At 45.6% G+C, this 25,135-nt stretch overlaps 2 protein-coding genes across 2 annotated transcripts; one reads left to right on the top strand and one right to left on the bottom strand.

The window, feature by feature from the left end:
- Positions 1–661: 661 nt before the first annotated feature.
- LOC115319080 (transmembrane protein 39A-B) lies at positions 662–11,265 on the bottom strand. The gene is made up of 8 exons (XM_029978871.3): positions 10,832–11,265; positions 10,315–10,516; positions 9,798–9,881; positions 8,283–8,437; positions 3,218–3,482; positions 2,127–2,311; positions 1,287–1,407; positions 662–977 (listed from the first exon to the last, which is right to left on the bottom strand). Exons 1-8 carry the CDS (start codon positions 10,906–10,908, stop codon positions 741–743), a joined length of 1,326 nt encoding a protein of 441 aa, XP_029834731.2. The 5' UTR covers positions 10,909–11,265; the 3' UTR covers positions 662–740.
- LOC115326361 (citramalyl-CoA lyase, mitochondrial) lies at positions 11,172–24,187 on the top strand (the record flags this gene model as incomplete). Its single annotated transcript, XM_029987191.2, has 6 exons — positions 11,172–11,585; positions 11,808–11,999; positions 12,485–12,683; positions 18,095–18,208; positions 21,251–21,429; positions 23,965–24,187. Coding segments are annotated over 6 exons (1,266 nt in total), but the record flags the coding sequence as incomplete, so codon positions are not given.
- Positions 24,188–25,135: the final 948 nt, after the last annotated feature.

The raw sequence follows: 25,135 nt of genomic DNA on the forward strand, positions 1-25,135 counted from the left end.
AACGGCCTCGAGGACGACGTCTACGACGACCTCAAGGACGACGCCTAGAGTACAACCTCTCAGAGGACCTTTGGGACGACTTCTAGAATGCCCTCAAGGACGACTTCTAGGATGACATCTAGGACAACCTCAAGGACAACGCCTAGAGGACAACCTTTTGGATGAACTCAAGGACAACTTCTAGGACGACCTCAAGGACGTCTAGGATGACCTCAAAGACCACCTCGAGGATAACACCTCGGACGACCTCGAGGACGATGCTTAGAGATGATAACAAGAAATCAGGACCTATCTAATAATGCCGAGGAAAGCTGACTCACGTTGGTTACTCCCTCTTTTCGTTTTTATTTATTCATACTTGACCCCACTCTGTTTTTATATATTCACACTTGCCACAACCAATGGGGAGTTTTCTGTCAACATGTGAGGACACATTCTTCCCAGACCTTAGTGTATAACAACTTTGCTGTAAAAAATAGTGGGTAAACCTCAAGGTCTCTAGCATTCAGTTCTACCCATTATATTTTCAGTCAAAGCCAATCAGAGCTCAGCGTCGTTCTGACTTCACCGCAACTCCTGCACAAGAAGCATACGACTTGCCCTCCGCATAGCTTACAGGATAACTAATCTTGCATAGCAGACGTTATTAATTCACTCGCAGTTTGTTCAGAGGCGCAGCTTTATTAACATTATCTACAAACATCCGTATGTACAAAGCAGAGACCAGCTGTGCAGATCTGCTAGCCGCCCAGAAGAGTCTCCTGCACAATCCTCTCTGCGTGGTAGATCCTCTCCATGACAAAGTACTGTCGTGCCAGCTTGAACAGAGTCACTGAGTTGAGCATCACAAACAGGGTGATGGTGAGCAGCCGGTGCCACTCGGAGGACTTCAGCAGGAGGTAGAGCTCAAACACAATCTGCATGACCTGAGTAGTCAACAGGCCACCCATGATCACCAAGGGGCTGTGGAATATTGTCTGCAAACATGAGAATAAAAAGAAACAGTGATAAGCTTAAGCTATAAGCGGCAAAGGCTATGGCTTTTAATGTAGGCCCTTAACAAGTCAAGCTCTGGTTGATTATTTTCTCCCGGTACATGCTTCATTAACACTTGTTTCATAGAAAACAGCTTGAGTGACGTTCTGGTGATGTTGGGAAATCTGCCAGAGCACTACTGAAGGCGGCAAGCTTGCACTGGGCACAGAGACAACTAGGAGACTACCCTGTCATCCACAAGCTGCCGGTAACCATGGGGTCGTTGATCGGCAGACTCATGCAGCACTCACGTAAAAGCGAGACTGAGCCATGTTGCCAGGTTCCGCGGCGTTGCTGATGCCCTCCGCCTTGAAGTACTCCTTGCTATGCTTCACGAGGTTGTTTTGTGGCCACAGCACGTTCTCCGACCAGCTGAAGAAAAAAAAAAAGGGTCGAGCTGACTGTATTTCACAACTGCCACGCAGATTTAACTGAAATACAGACATGACAGACCTATCCATCAACTGTTGTAGCAGGTTAAACTTGGCTGCAGAAATCTGGATGTGGATTCCCACGTTTTGAGGAGTGAAGGCAAATTAAAAGAAGGCCAACATACCTTAATATCTGGCACACCCCTGTTTTCTGTCTATTGTCACAGGATAGCTCAACCTTAGAAATTGTGTTAGATGGGTTCAAGCAATTTCTATATGGAGAAGGCCCAACCTACCTCAATATTCGGCCTACTCGTTTTCTGTCTATTGTCTACGGGTGGGCCATCCCAGGATAGCCCACCCTTCAAAATTGCATTAGATGGGTTCAAGCGATTTCTGCAGTGGGCAAGCGATACGAGCTTTAACAACTGGATCTACTCAGACAAAATTTTGTAAGGCAGTTCAATAAAAAAATTTCCTTTCCGTTCGTTTTTCAAGTAATAGTATGCTCGTGGTGGGATCTAGGCAGCTGATTTAGGCATGAGTTTGTCTCGTGCCTGAAGAAATTTTTATCGGCCATCTTGCAGCCATATGTCGAAAGTTAGCACGCCAACCTTTTCCATCTGATCTAACCTTCACAAGGGGATGGGCCATTTTTCGGGGACATGCATCGTGCGTTAGCATGTTTCCCTTCCTACAGGGACAGATGCCAGTCCTCACATGTGGTGCGGTGCGTGCACGTTGCGTGGCTCCAGGCGCCTCCAGCGGCCGAGGTGCAGCGCCGAGCGGTGCAGCGCATCCAGGTATTGCGGCGGGAAGCAGTAGGCTGCGTGAAGGGTCAGCGCCCCGAGCCAGGACAGCACCCCGTGCTGCACCACCCACCACAGCTCCAGTTGAAGCTGGCTCTGCAAATGACCGCAAGTTCCAGACTTGGGGCTGCTTCACTCGCATTCAATTGCGACTGACTACGTTACAACCGAATTTTAAACCTCTTGCGACTGCTTACAGCCAGCTGCACTGCTGCACAGTGGGTCGTAAGGTTTATAAATAGTTTTCAAGCTTTCAGGTCATAAGCAGTTGCGAGTGTGTGAACCAGAATTTAAGCACACTCTGTGAAATCAGATGGGGTGCCTATTTTCAGTTAGGTTTCTCCAACGACGCAACACTGGCAATTAGCTCTACTTGCTGCTGGTTATCATCGACAGGGGTGTCATCCGAGCGATGCAGGGGAGAACAGACACATTTTGTCGACTTCTGCTGCCAGACGACATTCTATCTTAAGTGAGATCAGTATTTTTGGTTCTAATCTTTAAGTCTGATGTAGTGGAACTCCGCAAAATGTTCGCTCGATTGTGCACGTCTTCAAAGTGATCTTCTTGCCTTTCGCTAAAACCTGGTTTGCACAGCACCGTTTTCTTATGTCACGAAGCTTACCTACGCCTACAGTGAGATATGACCGCAAGTCACCGGCACCTCGTACGAAGAGTGCCAAGGTACTCCTTTAACTGGTTGCAACGCCTTGTACAAAGCATGGACGTGCCGGTGACCTGTGGTCATATCTTGACGTAAGCATGCGTAAGCTTTGTAAAGAAAATGGTGCCGGGTTGGATTGATAGTACCGCATCCCAGCATGGGATCAACGTCTCACACAGTTTGCAAGCATACGTCTTTTCAATCCTACAGCCGGTGCGGACAGATTATGAAACAAAGTCTCCACCGCCTCATCATTAGAAAACTAACAGCGTGCCACAAACAACACCCCAACCAGCATTTCTCTCTGCTGCCAACCACTGCCCGCGACACCTGCCCACCTGGACGAAGCAGCATGGCTGGAAGGAGGTGTAGTAGGCCACCACGAGGGTGTTGAAGAGCACCCGCTTGAGCCGCTCGTTGAGGTCGCGCTTGTGCAGCTCCACCTCGGCGCGCACGTCGCCGGGGCTCGGGGAGCACACGTGCACCAGGGCCGTGGGGGAGCCTGGCACAGGACCGGCCGCCGCCACTTTCCTCGGTGGTGTGGGCACCAGCTCTGTCAGCGGGCCGGCCTTGGGCCCGAACAGGATGGCGTAGATGACCGCCCTGCACGGCCAACGACGATAAAAGGTGGCCCAGTTAGAGTTGTGCTATCAAGAAAATAATCTGTAGTGACAGGGCTTGTCAAGTTGGTAAATCTGACTAAATTGCACTTAATAAAGTTGAGAGTCATCTTCCACGTTTGACACCACAATGAGGTAAAGTTAAGATCATTTTTAAAAAGTTCACAATCCGCCTAGCGGGAGATATTGTGATATACGCAACATTCATCAGCATATAATCACACGTGGCTAGAAATATTCAGAGTTAGATTATAAACATATAGTAAAAAGAGAAGGGCGGCCCAAAACAGACCCTTCAAAACACCCAATAACATGGTAACATTTAACCAAATTGCACCATCGAAGGCAACTTTTTTCTTTCTTCCTAGGAGTCAAGCTTCAATCCATAAAAAAAAGTGTATCTGGAATATGAAGTGTGCTTAACATTTGCAATAACAGAGTATGTTATACAGAATCAAATGCCCTGCGGAAGTTAAAAAAAACATGATCAACCTGACTACCACAGTTTATCAAAGCAGGAAGGTCATGGGTGCACTCTACTAATTGTGTATCACAAGAAGCCTTTCTTAGACCCATGTTACATAGGGTGGAAAAAGTGATTATCATTGAGATGACCGACTAAGTTAGCGTAAATTATGTGCTCTACCATTTCACAGGAAACACTCGTTAAAGAGATGAGCCTATAGTTACAAGTTCTTGTTTTGTCTTTACTTTTGTGTATAGGTCCTATATTTGCATTTTCCCAGTCAAGAGGTAACTCGCTTTGTTCAAAAGATTTTTCTAAACAACTCGATTAGGTGGACAGCAGCAGAAACGGCACAGTTTCAAGATGTGCAGCGTGTCCCCCCCAAAAGAATTTACAGTATTTTTTTCAACTCAAAAATAAACTACCGTAATATTTTCCGAAATATATCCCACACCCAAAAAATAACCCGCCCCCTATTTTTAGCTAGATTTGCAATATTTTTTCTAACACTAAAAAAGATGAAAATAATCCCTGTTCCTTGTTTCCTTGTTCCCCTTCTCCAGGGATTATTTTCATCATTCTTGTCCAGCTCGCTTGCACCTTTGCAATTAATTGCATTCTAACTAAAAAAGAGCCCACTTAGTAGTGTTCAGATCAATGATGACCTCAGCGTAAATGCGGCTAGTAGGTAGCTATGGCGGGATATAAGCAAACATTGTTGACTGAGAAGTACAGTCATCTTTGCTTCATTGTCCCTCTCTGTGATAGCAAGTTTGGCAAGAAAACATGATTTAAAAATAGCGCTTTTTCAACTTTTATTGGTTGTACAGAGACAGTTAACCCACTCCTCATTTTCACAAGATTTGCTCATGATTTTAGCTGGGTTATCCGTCAGGATATAATGGTATGCATTGCCGAATGCTCGTTGTCCGCCCAAATGTAGTTCATACGGTCTGAAGCAGATACCAAAGTTTCATCATTATCAATATTCAAAAATTTAAAGTGATTTTCTGAAAATTTCTACTGGAAAGTTTGGCTCCTTTTCGCTTGTTTTCGGTAACTGGCGTTATGGAGCTCCATGTATTCGAGAGCTCTGCCGGCCACCATCATATTCCCCCTGAAAATTTTAGAAAATCATGTCTTATGAATAAAATAATGGTTAGTTCTGAAAATTTGGCGTCCAATTCGGACACCAAGCGTGCGGCGCATGCGTAAAGCCACCATAACTTTAGTTCACAGGAGGCAATCGGCAGCGCACGAGACTGTTTGTGCACTCCTTGCGCAGAGCTCCAGCGAGGTTGTGGCACATGCAGAAAGACTAAAGTTCCCTGGATGAGTTGCGGCAGCAGTGGCGTACCAAAACTGGCAGGTGAAATCGGTCTATTAGCGTTTGGCGACGCAGTTTATTTTTGTAGTAAAGAAAACCTTGCAATTTCTTTTTTTTTTGGGGGGGGGGGGGGGGGGGGGGGCGAGGGACACTCTGTAGTTTGAGATACAGTTTGGGCCAGGGGCAGAGTTTATCTTGATTTTCTTTAAGAGAAAAATAATGCCATGTTTGGAAAAATCTGTCATTCATTATTTGCGAGAACCCATTGTAATCTTGTAGACCACTAGACTGGAAATGCCGTATTTTCCAGTGTATAGTCCGCGGACTACATATATTTAAAAGTTGAAATTTTTCCCAATACAGACTATCTACAGGAGTGGATCGTCTGTATTTACAAATCTAGAAAAATACAAGGTTTTGTATTTTTCTAGATTGTTCACAGTGACAAGACATTAAGAATTTTATGGATAATAGAGTATATTAATGGTGATTTATGTATGATACAAGCTCCTTTGTGAGCTAATACAGCAGGCATTTGTCAAGATGTGCTGTGTATGATCTTTTTTACGCTCTGATTAGGCACTAAGTGCGGACTATGCACCACGTGCAAACTATGCAAAGCGCGTGGACTATGCATTTGGTGCAAATAATCTAAGGAAAATCTTTTTTTTTTTAGCTGAAATTAGTTTTTGCGGATTATACACTTGGAAAATATGTCACAAATAAAAGCTTTCAGCTTTGCCTTCTAGATCAATACCATAGCATATAGCATCTATTACATGAGGGGCGGCGGCAGTAAAGATTTTTTTTTATTTTTAACAGATTAAGGTTCCTTAGGATTTCTTTTTAGCTTATCTTTTTAACATATCTCCACACTTTATTAGAATTCCCTCGTACACGTTTTTCGCCTTGCACATTTTTTGATTATGTTTTTACTTACATCTTATATATTGAAATACAGTGCGGGTTCTTTGCATTAACAATTAATACCAGAAAAACAAGCTATTCTTTTTGTTTACCAAGGTTCAAAGTATGCTATTCCTCCAAGGCTCACTTGCTTCTGGTCTTGGTTGGGGGCATGCAGACATCAATTTACTTTTTGCCCTCAAAACAACACATCTCATAAATAAATATGAATTAAAGAACACACTACAGAAAATAACTAGCTACTACTACCTTGGTCAAAACTAAACTACAATTCGCTTCCTCCATATGGTCACCAAGGCAGGTATACCTAACTAACAGTCTTGAATCTGTTCAAAGCAGAGCCCTCAGTTTTATTTATTCTGACTACTCCCCATATGCTTGCACACCAGGATTTCGCCAATCAGCTAACCTTGACACACTTTCTCACCGCAGCAGGGTGTCTCGTCTCTCTCTCCTCCATCAGACCTTCTATCGCAACAATCATCTCGGACAATGTTTGTTATCGCCTCCTCACCATAATTTCCAGCAAAGCTGTTTATGGCTAGGGTTCCATGGATTTTTTTGTGTGTGACCAAAAACTCTACGCTCGCACCACACCCATGCGCCGCACATGTCGCGTGTGCAGCAGTTAACTGTTCTAAAGCAAAAGCCTAAAACAAATGGCATCTTGCATGCACATTCGTCAACAGTTTATTTTGGTTATTTACTTTGAATCTTTTATACGGGAGAAGTTGTGTGCATGCGGCACGTGGAACACCATTCTCTGCGTTCTCCTTGAAGCTTGGGTTGCCGTTCTCCATCTTCAATTTCACTTCTCTTCTCTCGCTGTAGTGGGAGGGCCACATATAGTCCAGACTCCCGAAGAGCAACGTGCCTACGAAGAGCGACGGCGGGAATGGCAACGAGAATGTCAGCGGTGGTGGTGGGCGGCACGTGTGTGTACATTTTGTATGCCACGATGACCACTGATCAAGACAATAAATGTGTTCATACCTTCGTTAAAAAATCATGAGCCATTCCACTCTGTGAAGGTGGATGATGAGCGAAGCTGTTTAGCATACGACACAGAGTTTAGCGTATCCTCCATTAAAGTTGTCTAATTTAGAAGCATGATATCTGCGTCTTCTTGATGTGTTCTCTGCCCCGCAACGTTCATAGTCTTGTCTGGTTTGCCACATGAGCTTAGCGTTTTGTGCCCGATCTTCATCGGTGGTGTTTGCCGCCCGCCGCCGCCGCTGACATTCTCGGTGCCATTCCCATTGTTGCTCTTTGCAGACGCGTTGCTCTTCGGGAGAACGGACTGTATGCGGCCTCCCCAATACAACAAGAGAAGTGAAATAGACCGTATTGTTGAATTACCCAAGCACCAAGGAGGATGCAGAGAATGGTGTTCCACGTGTCACACATGCCGGCGACTGCAGCAGTAACTGTTCTAAAGCAAAAGCCTCAAACAAATGGCATCTTGCACGCACGCTCATCAACGCTTCATTTTGGTTATTTACTTCTAATCTTTTATACGGGGAAGGCGTGCGCATGCGGCGGTGCGAGCGTAGAGCTTTTGGACACGCATACGAAAAATCCACCAAACCCTGGCCATAAACAGCTTCGCTGTAAAATTCTATGACACGTCTGTATCGTGTGCTAAACAGCTTCACTGGTCACCGACCTTCACAAAGTGGAATGGCTCCCAATTTGTTTTCTTGTTTCGACCTTTCTTGTAAGGTACGTCCAATTTCATTGTCAACCGTCACTCATCAAATGTCAACCTTACCATTGGCCATTGATGACTGAAATGCACTACCTGACCCAACCCAATTGTTTCCATAACTGACACTAATGAATTTGCTGCAGCCATTACCCTATTTCCTCCTTCTAACCTATAACTAAATTACAGCGCATTTTTGTTATTAAATAATAGTTTTTTTTAAGTGTTCACAAAAATACATAACGATGATGATGATGATTGCTGAAAGAAACATTTGAGCTCGGCATACGGGGGAGGCTTAAGGTGAATGACCATCCCGCCTCTCGGGGGTCGTCCGTGGATGAGGCCCGTCACTCACGGATAGGCGAGGCAGAGGAGGCTGAGGAGGCCGTGGCCCAGGCAGATGTGGTAGGAGCACCAGAGCAGCATGGCCGCAGCCGCTGCAAGGACCACGGACCGGCACGCCTCCGATGCCCGCGGATACCAGGCGCCCGGCAGGACCAGCCACAGCAGCTGCTCATGTGAAAGAGCGGGCCAAGACCCGTCAGCACAATGACAAGGAATCTGGTGCAACTGCGCATCACTGGTCCGATTTTCGTTACCGCAAGAGCGAGATTTAATTTACCTCTCGCTGAGCCAGTGAAGATAGCGTTCATAGGTGGTTTGTCTGCTAACGCGAGAAAAAAAGGCGCCTCGTCAGCTACGAAGCATCATTCGCAGTCTGAAATAAAACAACAAAGCACAGAATGTCATCTGCTAACAGACGGGAAAAAATGTTTATCGTCTGCAAGGAACTGGGCACCACGGCGTAGTAAGATCGGATGCATGCTGAAATTCTGAATGTCTATTACACGTTGGAAGCCACTGACAACTCGCGCTTTGTTGGCAAATCTCGAGTCGTTTTTCCAATGCACACAGCCAGACATTGCCCTGTGGACGAGAGAGCACTGAGGACAATCACATCAGAGGCTGCGAGACTCCTCTTGCCATTTGTATGTTAGTGGGATGTTCTCACTAAAACGTTGCCCAATGGTAAAGAATGTCTTATTCGTGGCACCCCCTCTAACCAGCTGCTTAGAAGGTTCTTGCTCTCATCTTGACCAAGATCGGACACCAGAGTAGACAACAGTGGCAGTGCAAGATTGCTTTGGCAGGGATACGCACAGAAAGCATCTTCTGACGCTATGCAGCTGAATGCATTTCATTTCCTTTTGTCGACACCAATTTCGCGGACGCCCATTCATTAAAAATATTTTAAGTGTGGATGGTGAAAACTCCCTTAAGTAAACTGATAGAGATTAAAATATTCAAGTCACAGACGTTTATGTCTCAAGTGCACTGATGCACTTGCAAATAAAGAAATGTTGGCTGACGATCATCAGCCAACACTTCTTCCTTTAGCAAACTGTGGTTTTCGAATAATCAAGTTTCATGATTGCCGGTAGTTTTTGTGACTATAGCAACTAATTACCGACATAGAATTCAATAGTTTTCCTGCATTTATCTTTTTTTTTCTGCAGTTATGCATTTACAAATTAAAACACAAACCCAATGATTACCTAGCTCAACGAAACCTAGGGTATGGCATGGCAAGCGTAACAAACATACAATGTTACTCAAGAAACATGTAAGCGCAAACAGCAACGAACACAAAGAAGGGGGACATGGACAAGCACTTTGTATCCATCGCTGTTTGCGCTTATGAGTTTGCTGAGCAATGTGCACCAACCAGCCCAACAACGAGCCTCGTTAAACATACAACTAGATTTGCAGTCAGTGCCAGCTGTGCTGCGCTGACTCCTCATCTGATCTGATTTCTCCTTTGCACTGAGACTCGGACTTCTACAGCACCCAAAAAGCGTTGTACGCTTACCGACTTGAGGATGGCCAGAGGAAAGCGGCGACAGGCGATCACTACGCTGAAGGTTGCCACGTGGACATCGATGAGGTAGTAGTTCTGCAAGATATACAGCGGCCACAGGGCCAACACGAGTCCACAAACAGAACATGGCTCCTAAAATTGATTTCAAAAGAAAGTTTTATTGACAGCTCAACCATCTTCAAAACGAAGAAACGGAGACTCTTTCTAGTTCTCCTCATGCCTGTGGCGAGGAGAGTTTCTTTCCCGAAGACATGCTGTACATTGATGGTTAACGAACCCGGCGAAGCTGTGGACGAAACTGTCCATCCTCTAGTCCCGTAAGGCTATCCATGTCCCTTGTTCACCTCCATAGACTGCCTCTAGTTTACAAATGCATATACTTGCACACCAGCATATTCTTTTCATGTACACTTCGACATGTCGGCGAAATGCTCTCTCTTACTGTCGACATCTAGATGAGTTCAAGTCAGTATACTACAGCTAGTGGAATTCTGTACGGGTTACTCACGAGGGCTTGGTTGTTATACGAGTGCGGCAACCACCAGACGGTCCTGTACAGGTTGATGTACTGGCAGCAGAGCACGGCTGCCACGAACACGACGGAGATGGCCTCAAAGACCAGCTCCCCGTCAACGGGCACGTCCGGCATCTGAACGTGCTTTAGCACGCTTGCTGTTGACAGCGGGTCGTGGCCTCCCAGAGGACCCGACCTGAAGCAGAAGGGGCCGCCTTGGTCAGTGCGATGAACGCAACAGGACGACCTGGAAGTGTCCTTGCAAACCGCATAAAGTTTTGTCAACAAAAAGTAAACGAACAAAGCCGTAACGATCACCTGCTTTGTCGTCCACCGATTCAAGGGGGCAAGGTTCGACATATGCTGCGTTCTCATCAAAGTCGGAGTTTGACCGATTTAAAGTCTTCGCTAACAAACTAACCTGCACGCACACCGGTTTCTAAAACAAATATGTAAGTTACGATGTCGTGCGCACGGTAAATCGCCAACCGAGTATGGAAAATATACTAACCTGTCATCTGTGGGCATGACGGCTTTGCTGCCACCAGACTTCGCAAAATTTCGTCGAGCGTTTGAGACGCGCGTCATGCTTGCTACTCGCAGAATCCGGACCGCGTTGTCAGTTAACGACCAGAGTTTTATCCCAGCAGCGGTGATCAAGGATCTTCTCGCTGGTGCTCTTGTTAGAAGTAAATTTGGCGGAGTCGTCGCTTGACGAAAACGCAGGCGGGAGAGATGTCTGCTTCTGCTTGTTTAAAGTGATGATGATGATGAAAAAGAAATGTTGGCGAACTAAAACTTACCCTCGTAATACCGCTTACCGTAATATTTACTAATATTAACAACTTTCAAATACTGCATTGTCCAAAATTCGTACTGTTTCAAAAGTGAAAGGCACGTTGTTTGTGTTTCATTACGATGATGATGATGATGATGATGTCTTCCACCATCTAGCAGAGGAAAGACTTGCGGTGCGAGCTTTCTGCTACTGTTTTTACTGTCCTTTGGTACTTCTGCCACTTCTGCTTCAAATGCTGCGACAATTTTTTCGCAGAGATCTGAGCTCACAGCTCAGGTTGTGCTCGTTGCTTCCCCGTCGATACAAAAGTGACGACAATGCAACACCGACAAGAAAAAAGTACACACCAAGACGAGCAGTGCTTTACGTCCCGGGAAACGATGAGAAGAAAATTGTGAAAACCACCAACTTGGATGTGGACTGTGTCGTACTTGACTGTGAAGATGGAGTGGCCGTAAATAAGAAGGTCTGGTCCTCCTTGGGTCTGACATGCATCTTGTTTTCTTAATCTTTTTTTTTTTTTTTAACCAACCCCAACTTTGTAAGCAATCGTACAAGAAACTTTTTATTCTCGAAGGCCCCAAAATGGCTGCCTCGCCGCCATTTTGGGGCATTCTAGTGTAATGCAGTACTTCAATGCCACCACAATGTAAAACAATACATTTTTTTTTTTTTCTTAATCGTGCAGAAAGAAGCCAGGGAGACGATTGGCAAAGTTCTGGGCAGTCTCCAATTTGGAGCCAGGACGGATGTGGCAGTACGCGTCAACTCGGTGGGAAGTGGTCTGGCAGAGGAAGACCTGGAGTGCATCCTGGAAGCCAAGACGCTGCCCAGCACCATCTTCCTGCCCAAGGTGGAGAGCAAGGACGACGTCACCTGGGTACAGTTGCGAAAGCCCGCTTCTCTTCCTTACGTGATGTGATGAGGATCTTTCCAAAGTTACACAGTTTGAAACACCAGGAGAGGATATTTGTCATACCCTTGAGGTCATATGCTTGAGAGACATGGAATTATGGCGCATATAATTGTTTCGGCAGAGCTGAGACAGCTGAAAAATTGTTGTCGTGGGTTGTTATTGGGAAACTCATTTTGCTTTTGCCTTCTATGGGTGGTATTCACTTGCAGCCATAATCGAGTCCGCTGTTGCAAAGCGTGTGCTCACCGTGAGCTTAAGCAACACTTCGGTAACAGGCAGTTCGCACCACCAGGATTGCAAGTCCTCTTGGAAGGCAAGTGGGATATTTTTCCGAGCATGCGCTCAAGCATGGCACCCAGTGAATACCACCTATACTGCTCTATGGTAGTTAATTCTTCAAGCTGATATCTTCAAGCATTGTGGTTTGTGCATTTTCCCATCGCGGGCAGCTCATGAACCATGTGCAGTCGGAGTTGAAGGACCGCAAGAGGGACAAGCACAAGTTTGACTTGGTGTTGTACGTCGAAACCGCGCTGGGACTCCTCAACTGCCGAGAGTTCCTGGAGCACACCAGAGAAATGTCGGAGTTCACCCGTTTCCGACTGGCCGGACTTGTCTTCGGCTCGGACGACTTTACAGCCAACATCGGTACGCACTGGCTTGCTTTCTTGCTGTGTGTGCGAGTTCGCTGAGGCAGGATGCCAGTCTGGTGTGCATGAGCTGCACATGCCCATACTCAGCTGTAATCCAGTTGTGATCCTCAGCTGCAACCCAGTTGTGATTTAGGACAGGCTCTAAATGCTCACTTTAATCTTTGATTACCAAAAGTGTAATGCACTTTGGAACAAACTCCATTTGTCCTGTCTGTTGCAGTCAGTTATAGCGAGTTCGTTTCACACGCACTGGCACCGTTCGAGTTCTCTCCCAGAATGCATCGCACTCACAGAGTGTTGCACGGAAAACTGGACTCAAACGAACACGCCAAATGCACCGAGTGCAGAAGACTGATGCTGCCGCCATCTATACTCCGCGACAACTTTTCTTGGCAATGCAGTGGAAGGTACGTCACGCGTCCCCTCTCCCATTTCTATACTTCGTTTCAGCTTCTGTCCGAGCGCGGCCAATGTTATGAGCCGAAGGGCCAATCAAACAGCGCAAAAAGGGCAGCGTCATGGCGTGCTCTCTGCGCTTGATAGGACCAGCCGGCGGAGGAGCGCGCACAGAGAGACGGCGAATAGCGGCTGCTCCTATCAACTGCAGAAAGCACGCCATGACGTTGTGCCTTTTTCGCTGTTTGATTAGCCCTTCGGCTCATAACATCCGCCGCGCTCGGACCGAAGCTGAAACGAAGTATAGTGTACGCAGGCTTTCCTCCTCCCCCATTTCTGGGGAGAGGAGGAGAGCCTGCGTACAAAAATGGGAGAGGGGACGCGGGACGTACCTTCCACTGCATTGCCAAGAAAAGTTGTCGCGGAGTATAGGTTGTAGAAAAGGTACCGACTTCAAACCGAAACTAGCGCCTTTCTGTTCAGAGTGATGCATGGGAATGCGAGAATGCAGTCGCTACCAACGTTTATCTACAAACGTTGGTCGCTGCAACCTGTAGTTTATAGTTGCGATGACTTCAAGCAGCTAGGCTGCCGTAGAGATAATTACAGACGGCTTAAATTTTCGCAACCAGCTGTCTACAAAGCAGCTGGTTGCGATCTTTCAATTCTTATAACCGTTTACACTGAAGAAAACTGATGATGCTGTCCGAGCAGAAGCTTGATTCATTTGAACATGGTATTATGCGTGGACCACTGAAAGGGTACGGTTTAAAACTAGCCTGTTGGAATATCCAGCAAAACTGGGACTTTCGATCTGGATCGTCATTATAGGTGGATTCGATATTAGTCTTGGTGAGGGCGTCGAGAACGAGAGCTTTCTCGAACAAAATACGACGGGGCAAGTTAGCTGACGTAGGTAAATGTTAAACATGATGATGTTGCCCAAGCCTCGGGTAAAGTCTCCATCTTTAGCTTTCTCTGATGCTTATTGGGCAGTCAGAGGTTTCTGCTGGGGGAGTTTTGTCGACAAATGTTAAATTTTTCACCCGCACACGGACGGTGATAGACATCTCGGGGGCCGCTGTTGCGTTTGTTCTGAGTATTTCTTTACACTTTATTTCAGCATTTGTACGGCAACAGAGCGATTTAAAACCTGCAAATAAATCGGGTTGTCGACTGCTTCCTTTGTGAAATAGCAGATGCTCACAATTCAAGCTCGCGTTTGATTTCGTTGCCCGCGGAACGCGATTTCTATCAGAAAATCTACTTTTTTTTCCGTTCGGTTCCGCGACACATCGTAGCAGACGAACCATCGTCGTCTGCTCCCGCTCCTCGCCGGCCCCACCGGAGCGAGGCATGACGGGATTGCATTTTGGTGCACTCCCGATTTTCTCGGTACAGCGAGTGCATGCACGCATGGGGTGTCAGCGCTGAAACGAACTCGGAGAGTGCAACCACTCGTGGAGTGCCGGCCAAAACGAACCCGTTCCACGCTGCGAGTAGGCACGCGTGGGCACGAAGGCCGTGAAACAAACTCGCTATTAGATCAAAGAGGTTTTGCATCCTCTTGTGTTATTTTTACTGCCATCAACATCAGTAGTTTATGCTAGCAGTGCGAATGTGAGAATAATCATTTTCTCATTTTTGCTAGCAAACTTTAGAAGCCTTCTGCCAAAACAGGATGACCTCGCAAGCAGCATTATTTCATGCTCAGCAGATGTTATTGTTGCAACCGAAACGTGGCTTACCGATACTATTTCAAATTCCAGTTTACTTTTAAGCGACAATTTTAACATATTTCGTAAGGACCGAATTTCCAAACGAGGCGGTGGCGTAATCATCGCAGTTCGAAAGGACATATCTTGCACTCTGATTTCAATCGACTCTCCTCTTGAAACCCTTTGGGTTTCCATTGGTACCGTATCCTTTCAGAATATTATTGTTGGAATTTGTTACCGACCACCTGATTCAACATGTGAATTTGTCAACAGACTAACAGATATTCTAGAATTTATTCATTTCAAGTATCCACATTTACCACTTATATTGGCAGGTGATTTTAATTATCCTGGGATCGATTGGTCCAACCTCCAAGTATGTAATACTTGCTCACGTGTAGAAGAGTGTTTAAGTTTTATAAATCTCTTAGATTCATTTTCAATGAAACAATTGGTAAAGGATCCCACACGCGGAGATGCAGTACTGGACCTTGTTTGTGCCACTCACCCCGAAAACATGTCTGTACGCGTGCTGGATGAAATTAGCGACCATAGAATTGTTTATTTCTGCTATAAGATATCGGATGCTACGAGAGTGAACCTAAAAAAAGTGATATATGACTACTCTAAGGCAAATTATAGTGATATTGCGGTAACACTGTCAGACTTTTTGATTCAGTATGAAAGCACCTTCCATACACGCTCTGTTGAAGAAAACTGGGTTTCAATAAAAAACAAACTAATCTCTATACGTGAAGCTTTTGTTCCTAAGTTAATCATTAACCCGAGTGAGGGTTGTCCCTGGTTTTCACGAAGCGTAAAACGCTTGATCTCCAAAAAGAAGAGACTTTTCAGAAAGGCCAGTTCTTCAAATTCAGACCGTGACTGGCAGTCGTACGAAGATTGTGCGCGCTTATGCAAAAATGAGATAAGAAAGGCAAAGAATAGTTTTTTCAACGACGATTTATCTAGCATACTAAAAACAAATCCAAAGAAGTTCTGGCATGTCGTAAACCCCAAAGAAAAAAATACATTTCCTTTACTTCAAGAAGGTGACGTAAAGCTTTCTGCATCCGAGTCCGCTTTTAAACTTAACACATTTTTTGGCGAAGTGTTTACCGACGAGCTCCCTTTATCTGACCGCCATGTTACACCTACAATCGTCATTCCAGAAATGGACGATGTGCAAATCAATATTGATGGTGTTATCAGTGCCATTAACCGCTTGCCGACAAAATCCAGCCCGGGTCCTGATGGTGTATGCTCGAAGCTACTTAAACTAACAAAGGATGCATCAGGTGCCGTGCTTGCCGGCTTATTCCAGCAATCGCTTAATACTGGCCACATTCCGAAGGAATGGAAATCAGCAAATGTCGTGCCGATTTATAAATCTGGTAATCGGAATTGCCCAACAAATTATAGACCAATTTCATTGACCTCTGTTCCTTGTAAACTTTTAGAACATATAATATATTCATCTGTCATGAAACACTTAGTCTCAAACAACCTGCTATTTCCCAATCAGCACGGCTTTCAACGTGGTCTTTCGTGTGAAACCCAACTGTTTGAACTGGTAACGGATTTGCATACCTGTATTCACTCATCCTCACAAATCGACGCTATTTTTATAGACTTTTCGAAGGCCTTTGATCGTGTACCACACAGTCGTCTGATAAAAAAACTACAATATCTCAAAATTAATGATAAGGTAATTACATGGATTCGTGAGTTTTTGCACGATAGAAAACAATCAGTACTTGCAAATGACATCACCTCACCACCTATACATGTCAAATCTGGTGTCCCTCAAGGATCCGTTATTGGACCACTTTTGTTTTTAATTTATATAAATGACCTCCCCAACAACATTTCTTCAAAGATTCGCCTATTTGCAGACGACTGTGTGGTATACCGTCAAATATCTAGTCAAAGCGACTGCCTGGCCCTTCAAAGTGATTTGGATATCATACTTTCATGGTGTGACACGTGGCAAATGCAGATAAATATAGATAAAACAAAAATAATGACATTTACCAATCGTCGCTCATCTTTTCAATACGACTACAAAGTTATAGATTCAAAATTGGATAAAGTATCCACATATAAATATTTAGGAGTCCACTTAACTTCCAACCTCTCCTGGAACACTCATCTAGATTATATCCTTAGGAGGGCTAACCAGTCACTTGGTTTCTTAAGAAGGCATTTATATATGGCAACTGCAGAAACGAAACTACTTGCATACTCTACCCTCATTAGGCCCAAGTTGGAATATGCAGCTATAATTTGGAACCCGCATCAAAAATATTTAATTAATAATTTAGAATCATTACAAAACAGGGCCACTAGGTTTATACTAAAAACGTATTCACCTATAAGCGTCAGTCAACTTAAGGGTTCACTTGGTTTATTGACTCTCCACCAGCGAAGATACCTCGCAAGGTTATCCCATTTTCATAAACTCTATCATAGTTCCTCAGATTTCCGTCAAAACAACATTCTCCCACCGGCTCGCATTTCCCCTCGTCATGATCATTGTTACAAAGTTCATATTCCATTTGCAAGAACTAATCTGTTCAAATACTCCCCGTTCGTACAAGCGGCGACTGAATGGAATGAGTTGGCAAGCGAAATTGCGACGGTCACTGATCATGATACATTTATGTTGTTATTGCGTGAATCTTTAAAGTGAATGAATCATATATTGCCCTGTATGTTTGTTACTCGCTCGCTGGGTCTATTGCTTTTTTTCTAGCACATCGACTGCCTCCAATGATGTGAGTGCGTGTGTGGCTTTTTTGTTATGTAATGTCTTCCCTTCATGGTTCTGTTTAGCGTGACACGATGTCTTCTATTTTTTCTTGTAAAATATTGTATGATTATGTAAAAGTTTATACGACACCCCCCTCTATGTAATGCTCCTTTGGAGCCTTTAGAGGTATGTAAATAAATAAATAAATAAATAAAATAAATGTCAAACTATAATAGATAATATGTGAAGCTTCACTGTATATTCCTCCACATCATTGCTGGCAAGTAATCAACAAAACATACTCTTTCAGAAAATTCATTACCATCTCCAAAGAAAACAAAAACAGCCGGTTTCTTTTGTAAATGCTTTTTGTCACAGAGTTTGCATGCAGCGAGACATTAGAATGGTGGGCAAAGAGGGGAAGTTTTACAGCACCTAAACTGCACTCTTAATGCCTCCTTAGGTAAACAGAATTTTAGCCTCACCAGTGGGACAGGATTTGCGAGTTTTATTACAAAACATCCGACGACCTTGTTGCAGGTGCCACCCGTACAAAGGACGCAAAGGAAGTGCTCTTTGCCAGGCAACAAGTGGTGGTCCTGGCTAAGGCATACGGCATCCAGGCGATCGACATGGTTCACATTGACTACAAAGGTGATAGCAATCCAAGAGTAGCTTCGTTGTAATCATGCAAGCCACTGCCCAAGAGCTCTTTGAGCTGCTAGCTGTTCTTCAGTGTAGCAAGGTTGGACACATGGGCAGTGGAAAGATTTTCTAGAATATTTTCAGGCTCGAGCTGGCGAGCCCCTTTTCGGGCCCAGGCTGGGCTTAGACAAAAGGGTGTGAGCTGCGTAATTAAAGCTATACAAGTTACTGTAATTAATTAATCTTTCAATAATTAAATATACTTTCTAAGTGGCAATAGAATTTCTGTAGCTGTAACTGATGAGAAACCACATTTCGGAGTACTAAATGACCAAGTTCAGATACAGCTCACTTCTCGAAATTAGGCTGACAAATTATTCTCATTCATAGGCTCTCAACCTTAGCAATATGTGCTACCTCGAGCACTGCTACAAACGGGATCCAAATGACGCTGTGCCCATTTCCACGTTAGAGTTGAACCGTTAGTGTCACAATCACGAAAAGCATTGAAATACATTTAGTTACTTTTAACGTGTGGCACCTAACCATATCCAGTTAGGTGCAGCAGAAATCGTCTGGCCGACTGCCAGCCGTCTTCTCGCTGATTGGACACCAGCCAAACCTCTACCTCGAGTGCCAGCATAGAACTCCCAGTGGGGGGAAAACATCATGTGTTCAAACATACAGCGGCGCTCTGCTCCATGAAACTCCACACAGAGAAAGAGTGCAAGAGAGACTGGCAGAAAAGAAAGCGGACACTCACTTTGTCGCAGCGTTTTTTCTTCCGCTGGAAGCTAACACCAGGGCTCTGCTCAGCACTGCTGTGTTCCAATTGTTCTGTTTTTCGCGCATTCCTTCTACCACGTCTCACACTCCAACAGGCTCTGTGGAAGTCGCGTTTACGATGGAAGCGCAGAACGCGGCACTCGCAAGTACATAACACATCCATTAAGCGCTCGCACGCTTACCCTGCACAACTCGGGGGCACCATCCAGTCTCCACAGGTGTACATAGTATCTCCCCACTAACACATCACATTTTGCGTTACCACTGCTTTTGCCACGCAAATATGGCAAAGGTGCTATTTTTCTGACTGAAGTCACTGAATGAGAACGGTACAGCGTGTCTTTTTAACTCCAGACCTCTGGTATGTGCTCCATGCGTTCTGCCATGTTTTGGCTGCACGCACATGTGCATGGGACGCATCAGATGTAGAAGCATTGTCGAAGGCAGGAGCTTGCGCCTGAGGCGGGACAACTGAAGCTCTTCGCCGCTTTTACCTAGTCAGCGACTATAGGTACATCTGTTAACATATCGTTACTGTGTTTATAGAATAACTACATTCCACCTGAAGTGACTATTGTTATATACCGTAATATCCCGAGTCATCGCCCACCCCCCTACCGCCTGAAATTCATTAAAAAAGTGGGGTGGGCCATGTCTCGGTGGGTGAGCACAAACACTTGAAAAAAAGCGGAAAAAACCGCCTATTTTTCTCTGCGTATCTAGCGCTGATGCACAAGAGATACATCAAACTCAAAACTCGATTTAGTTTCATTGTTTTATAGAAAAAAATGCTCACGAAAGAACATTTTACTGTAGCGAAGTCCGTTGCTTGCATATGCGCTATAAACACCGCCGATCTGCATATAGCGCGAACGTTTGTTCCGTTAAAGAATGTCACCACTATGTTCTCCTAGTTAGTAAGAAAAAAAAGAAAGAAAAGTCTACAAGAAAATAGAAAAACCGACCAGGCGCAACGAGCGAGCGAGCGGACCAAAGAAGCGACCAAGCGCAATCCTGGGAAAGCGGGAAAGCCGGCGGTCGCGTTGGCAAATACTTTGGCGTCGGGCCAAGTCGGGCGCCTTGTCAATCGCAAGCTCTTGCGCAACTTTCTTGTTTGGTGCGTACATACGTGCGTCCGTGCACGGCGGGCTATCAATGGACGGTTGGGACGCTCTGCAAACGTCTGTGTAGGGCGTTCCAGCAAAGCTTTATTTACGCGTTGGCTTTGCCTAAAATATTGCACAGCCGCGGTCGCGACGGGCGGGAAGAAGGAGCGGGTTCGCGGTGTCCTTACTTCGGCGGAGACAGACTTTGACTTAACACTCCGCGGTTATATTAACAAACTCTTATTTTGTTATCTCCATCGTTTTCTTTTCGCACGGATACACGACCACTTTGGGGTCGCTCACGGAGGAAATGCGTAAACAAAAAGAAATGTCTTTCCCTCCTTCGTTTTACTTTGTCACGGACGTCCTCCAACTGTAAGGTCCGCGGCCTCGTCATTCGGGTAGGATGAGTGTTCGAGGATCACAGAGTCCGCGCTGGGGTATTTGAAGGGGTGGGCGATGACTCGGTGTTTTTTCGGAAATCGATATTGGCCCAAAAATTGGGGTGGGCGATGGCTCGGGGATGGGCGATGACTCGGGATATTACGGTATGTAACAGAAGCTGGTGCCACCTGTGTTGTTTGTACTTGCAACACTAGAGATTTTCTGTTGTGCCGAGCCTACTAATCCCAGGACCCGCCAGCCGCCATGGTAACAATAGAGAGCATGTAATGTTTTAATACAATCTATCTCCGTCCTGGTTCATTCAACTCTCAAAAGAACCCATGCATAACAACTATAACCGAGTTACATTTTAAGAACGCACTTAGCACCTCGGTTTCTGCCCGATGACGTCACGGAAGTGTCCCATTTTTACCGGCTGCGATCCTGGCGGTGTCTTAGCAGCGGCGGTGTATATGGCAGTCGCCTATTTCGCTGGAATTCGCTCTCCAGCTTGACAGCCCGCAGAAGCTTCAGCAGCCAGGAGTTTGGACTCTGCGACGACAGCGACACTCGCATTCGCCCTTACTTTTTGCCGGGACTTTTGCACCAATTGCCAGAATCGTGACATCTGACAACGTGACGCGTCGGCTTCTGCGACGTCACTTGCTGCCACTTCGGGATCACTTTTGACGTGTGGGTGGGATGGGACGGCAAACGCACCGGCTAGAGACGCTTTGCAGTCACCGTAGTATAGCGTGGCGCGGCTTTTTCCCAGACCTGGAGGGGCTCCGGGCGCAGTCCCTGGAGGGTGCCTCGATGGGCTTCACGGGCAAGCAGGTGATCCACCCGGGCCAGGTGGCGGTGGTGCAGGAGGCTTTCTCCCCCTCGCCCGAGCAGCTCGACAGGGCCCGCAGGATGGTGGCACAGTTCGAGAAGCACCAGAAGGAGGGCAAGGTGGGAGGCAGCCACGTGCGCTTCCAAGGACATCCTCGTCGTGCACCGTCACGGACGATACAAACTTAAGCGGCCTTTGGCCCTTTTTTGGCACACCTGCCAGTTTCTTGAGGGAGAGAATGTTTCTTTGCTACGCCCCAGGTTCACTTCTCTGTTGTTTTGGTCTACCCCTTTTTTGCCGAGCGGGCTCATTGCGGAAAGAACGCTCGTGACATTTTGTGCGTCCTTTCTAAAACTTTTGAATCCATTCAAACACACTTGTTTGCGACAAAACACTTATTTTATACTGCGCACAAAGTCTCGGATAAAATGTCGGCGCCAGACGCACTTTCGGACCACAAAAACGACGGCTCCCCCACATGTGCAAATCCAAGTAAGGCAGCCGTTCTTCGTCGCACCTCAGTCGCAACTTAACACGTTCAAACCCGCACGGCAGCAACTGGAGAGGCAGCAACCGTGTGCCAGAAGCGCCGACAGTGCGGCCAAGTTGGAAAATATCCTGAGTGCAGATAGACTCACTCTCGTAGAAGCACGTTCTAGAATTGCTCAAATGAGTCGCCATGAAAATATTGGACTAACTTTTTTTGGCGGGGAAAGCTTTGTTTTGTGACATACATGTTCTATCCCTAAAGGGGCACTCAAGTGCATTCTGAGATTGTCTATTTATTATCATAACTCAATCTATGGGCTCTAAGCATTTTCAAAAACCCGAAATCACATTCAAGAGTGGCCGATTTTCCTATTAAAGGTCCAATCAAAGATAGTGCCGCGACCTTCTTTCTGCGCCGTGGTGCAGAACACCAGGGGGTGTTATTGGACAGGAAGGCAACAGGGGAGGGCATGTGACAGGCAATCACGAGTGACGGCTTCCCGGTGGACTGACTTTTCATAGATGCGCATATTAAAATATTTAGTCCGCTGGGAAGCCATCTTGCGTGATTGGCTATCATGTCTGCTGCCTTCTTGTCTGGTGGCGCCCCCTAGTGTTCTCCGCCACGGCGCAAAAAGGAGGACGCGGCTGCTTCTGAATGTAATTTCGGGTTTTTTAGGATGCTTAGAGTCCATAGATCGAATTATGATAATAAATAGACCATCTCGGATTCCACTTGAGTGCCGCTTTAACGAAAGATGTGTTCCAAGGGTTGCCCCTCGAGGGGACGGGATTGTCCGGCTTAGGACCGAATGGGGAGTTCATGAAGAACTGCGATCCTCTGGAATACTTTTTTTTTTTTGTAAAATCCAAATACAAAACAAAAAAGTATTCCTATATTGTGCGCCTTACGAATGTGAAGTGTTCAGTCTGAGCACTAGATTTAGAGTTGGGGTAATTGGAAAAAAGACTAAAAAATAAAGTAACTTCTGTCCGTTCCCACATGAGCACTGCAGACTTAAAACCAAATCATTAAATGGAATCTTTTTTTTAAAAAGAAGAAAAATATATTGAAAAATACCGGGGAAGCATTTGCCCCACTTTCACCGAAAAGATGGCTTAATCTAGAGACAGGTGCTGGTCCGGTCAAATTGGGTGCCCGACGTATAATTTGCAGACTTCCCAAGTTTGGGAAACGTTAATAGTGGGTGCTTTCGCTTACCAATCACACGCAAAAAGAAGTGCAGGACCAGGGCTCACTCACTGTATGCGATTGATTTTCTCAGTGATGTCCGACACACAAAGGCACCGTGATGAGGCGCTCATGATTAGCTCAGTCAGATCGCAGCTGTACAGCCCGGGAACAGGCCTGGTCTGCAGTAACTTACCTTGCCTTTTTTTTTTTTTTTTTTTGTCTGTGTTTTGGTTGTTTCGCCAGTAAGGTGGAGAATAAAAATCAAGATGATTTAAACCTATTTAAATCGGACCAGTTTCACTAATGATTTAAATCACTTTTCCCACAAAAAATAACCCCGGAAATATATTTTTACTTTACTGTTTGTTTGTCATTTTGTACTTTCTGTGAGCCTTTATTCCGTACATAAATCAAGAAATCGCAAAGATTTCTATTGGACTGTACACGAGCAAAAAGCAGTTGCTCTTCCCAGCAAACTGGAGCATGTTGAGCTTTCTACCTTGCTCTTCTTTGGTCGGTTACATAACATCCTATTGCAAGCAAATCAGGATCTGAAATAGAGAGTAAACTTTTGACTAGCTAGAAAATCAAGCTGCTGCTGTTTTAGTGTGGCTGGGTTTCCATCAGTAAGAAGTTGGTAATTATACAGTTTCGTAGGTTGCAGTATTTCTTCCGCATTGTTTTGAGAGATTGGATGGATTTATCGATCATTCTGCCATAATCACCATTTTTTAACTACAGCGATTTAAATCAAATTTATCCGATTTTAATCGGATAAGTTTGAGGGACGAACGTGAAAAAAGGCAGGCAAGCTAATAAAGTAACCAATTTATTTTACTTTAAAAAACAAACCATGTTTTTTTTTTTTTTTTTCTTTTTGTTTGCCAGTTTGTTGAAGTGAATTATTTTGTCCTCACCAAGTATTGTCCTCCCCGTGGTTCGACCTCCAATGCGTGGCTGGCACTCGCAGGGTGCCTTCACCTTCGAAGGCAGCATGATCGACATGCCGACGGTGCTACAGGCAACCAACCTGGTGGAAGCGGACAGGGCCATCCATGCCTCGCGGGAAAACAAGGTCGAGGAGAAGAACTCTTCGGACGACGAAAAGCACGAAAAGAAGGCAAAGAAGGAGAGCTAGGGGGGCACCTATGGCCCACTTAGGAGTGATCAAATAAATGTGTCTAGAAGCGACTGATTCGCTTTTTTTATTTGACAATACTGCAAGTGTGGACATAAAGCGGATGAAAAGACATAATAAAATAAAAAGTGGCAGATCTTTGGTACAAAACGTCGGCGATAACAAATAAAAAAAAATTCAAACGAGCAAGGCTGTAAATAAATTAAACTTTGAGAAAGAGATTTCTTGCCGGTGGGCTTTCAACAGTTCTCTTTTGGCAGGCACATTCTGGCTTTCAGTCACATTCGCGACCAACACGGGCGGATCCAGAACTCTGTTTTGGGAGGGAGGGGGGGGGCGCAGAAAATTTGTAAGGATACTATTCTCCCATTCTTTCATGTGCACCGGGGGGGGGTCCACCCATGTTAAATTGCCCTCCGAGAAGGGGGGAGGGGGGGTCGACTTAGTTTGGGGGGGGGGATGGCCGCCCCCGTCGCCCCTCACTTGGATCTGCCCCTGGACCAGGGTGTAAGATAGACAGGTGGGGAAACGAGAGCCAAATGAGCGACCGGATTGTGTCCCCCTCGGGTTTCTCTTTTTCTGTGGCGCCATCTATGTGGAGCACCGCGAACTCTCACTCCGGGTGGGTGACCGGTGGCGACCGGATAAACTGATGGAGATGATTTCTCATGGATTTTCAATGAAGGAATGTCGTGCTCTCGGTTTATTTTGCGCACTCTCCCATAAAGTTCCATGCGAATTCGATTCCAATTTTTTTCCTCTCGCCGCAGCGCCATCTGTCGCAAATCGGGGGTACCCGCAAGCAGACGAGTACACAATACGGTCACGGCGCTGCGGTAGGTTTCTATGGGCCGTTTCCCCACCTGTCTATCTTACACCCTGCCCTGGACAAACACGACTGAACGGCAACTCGGGGAAGCACCACTGGCTGGGGAAACGTTTTGGGCAGCACGCATGTTAGCAGACGCCACTTTTTGCGCGGTGTGTGCAAAGAAAAGTACCG

This window comes from Ixodes scapularis, unplaced genomic scaffold, assembly GCF_016920785.2.
Source record: "Ixodes scapularis isolate PalLabHiFi unplaced genomic scaffold, ASM1692078v2 PGA_scaffold2__306_contigs__length_199485367, whole genome shotgun sequence".
Lineage (NCBI taxonomy): Eukaryota > Metazoa > Arthropoda > Arachnida > Ixodida > Ixodidae > Ixodes > Ixodes scapularis.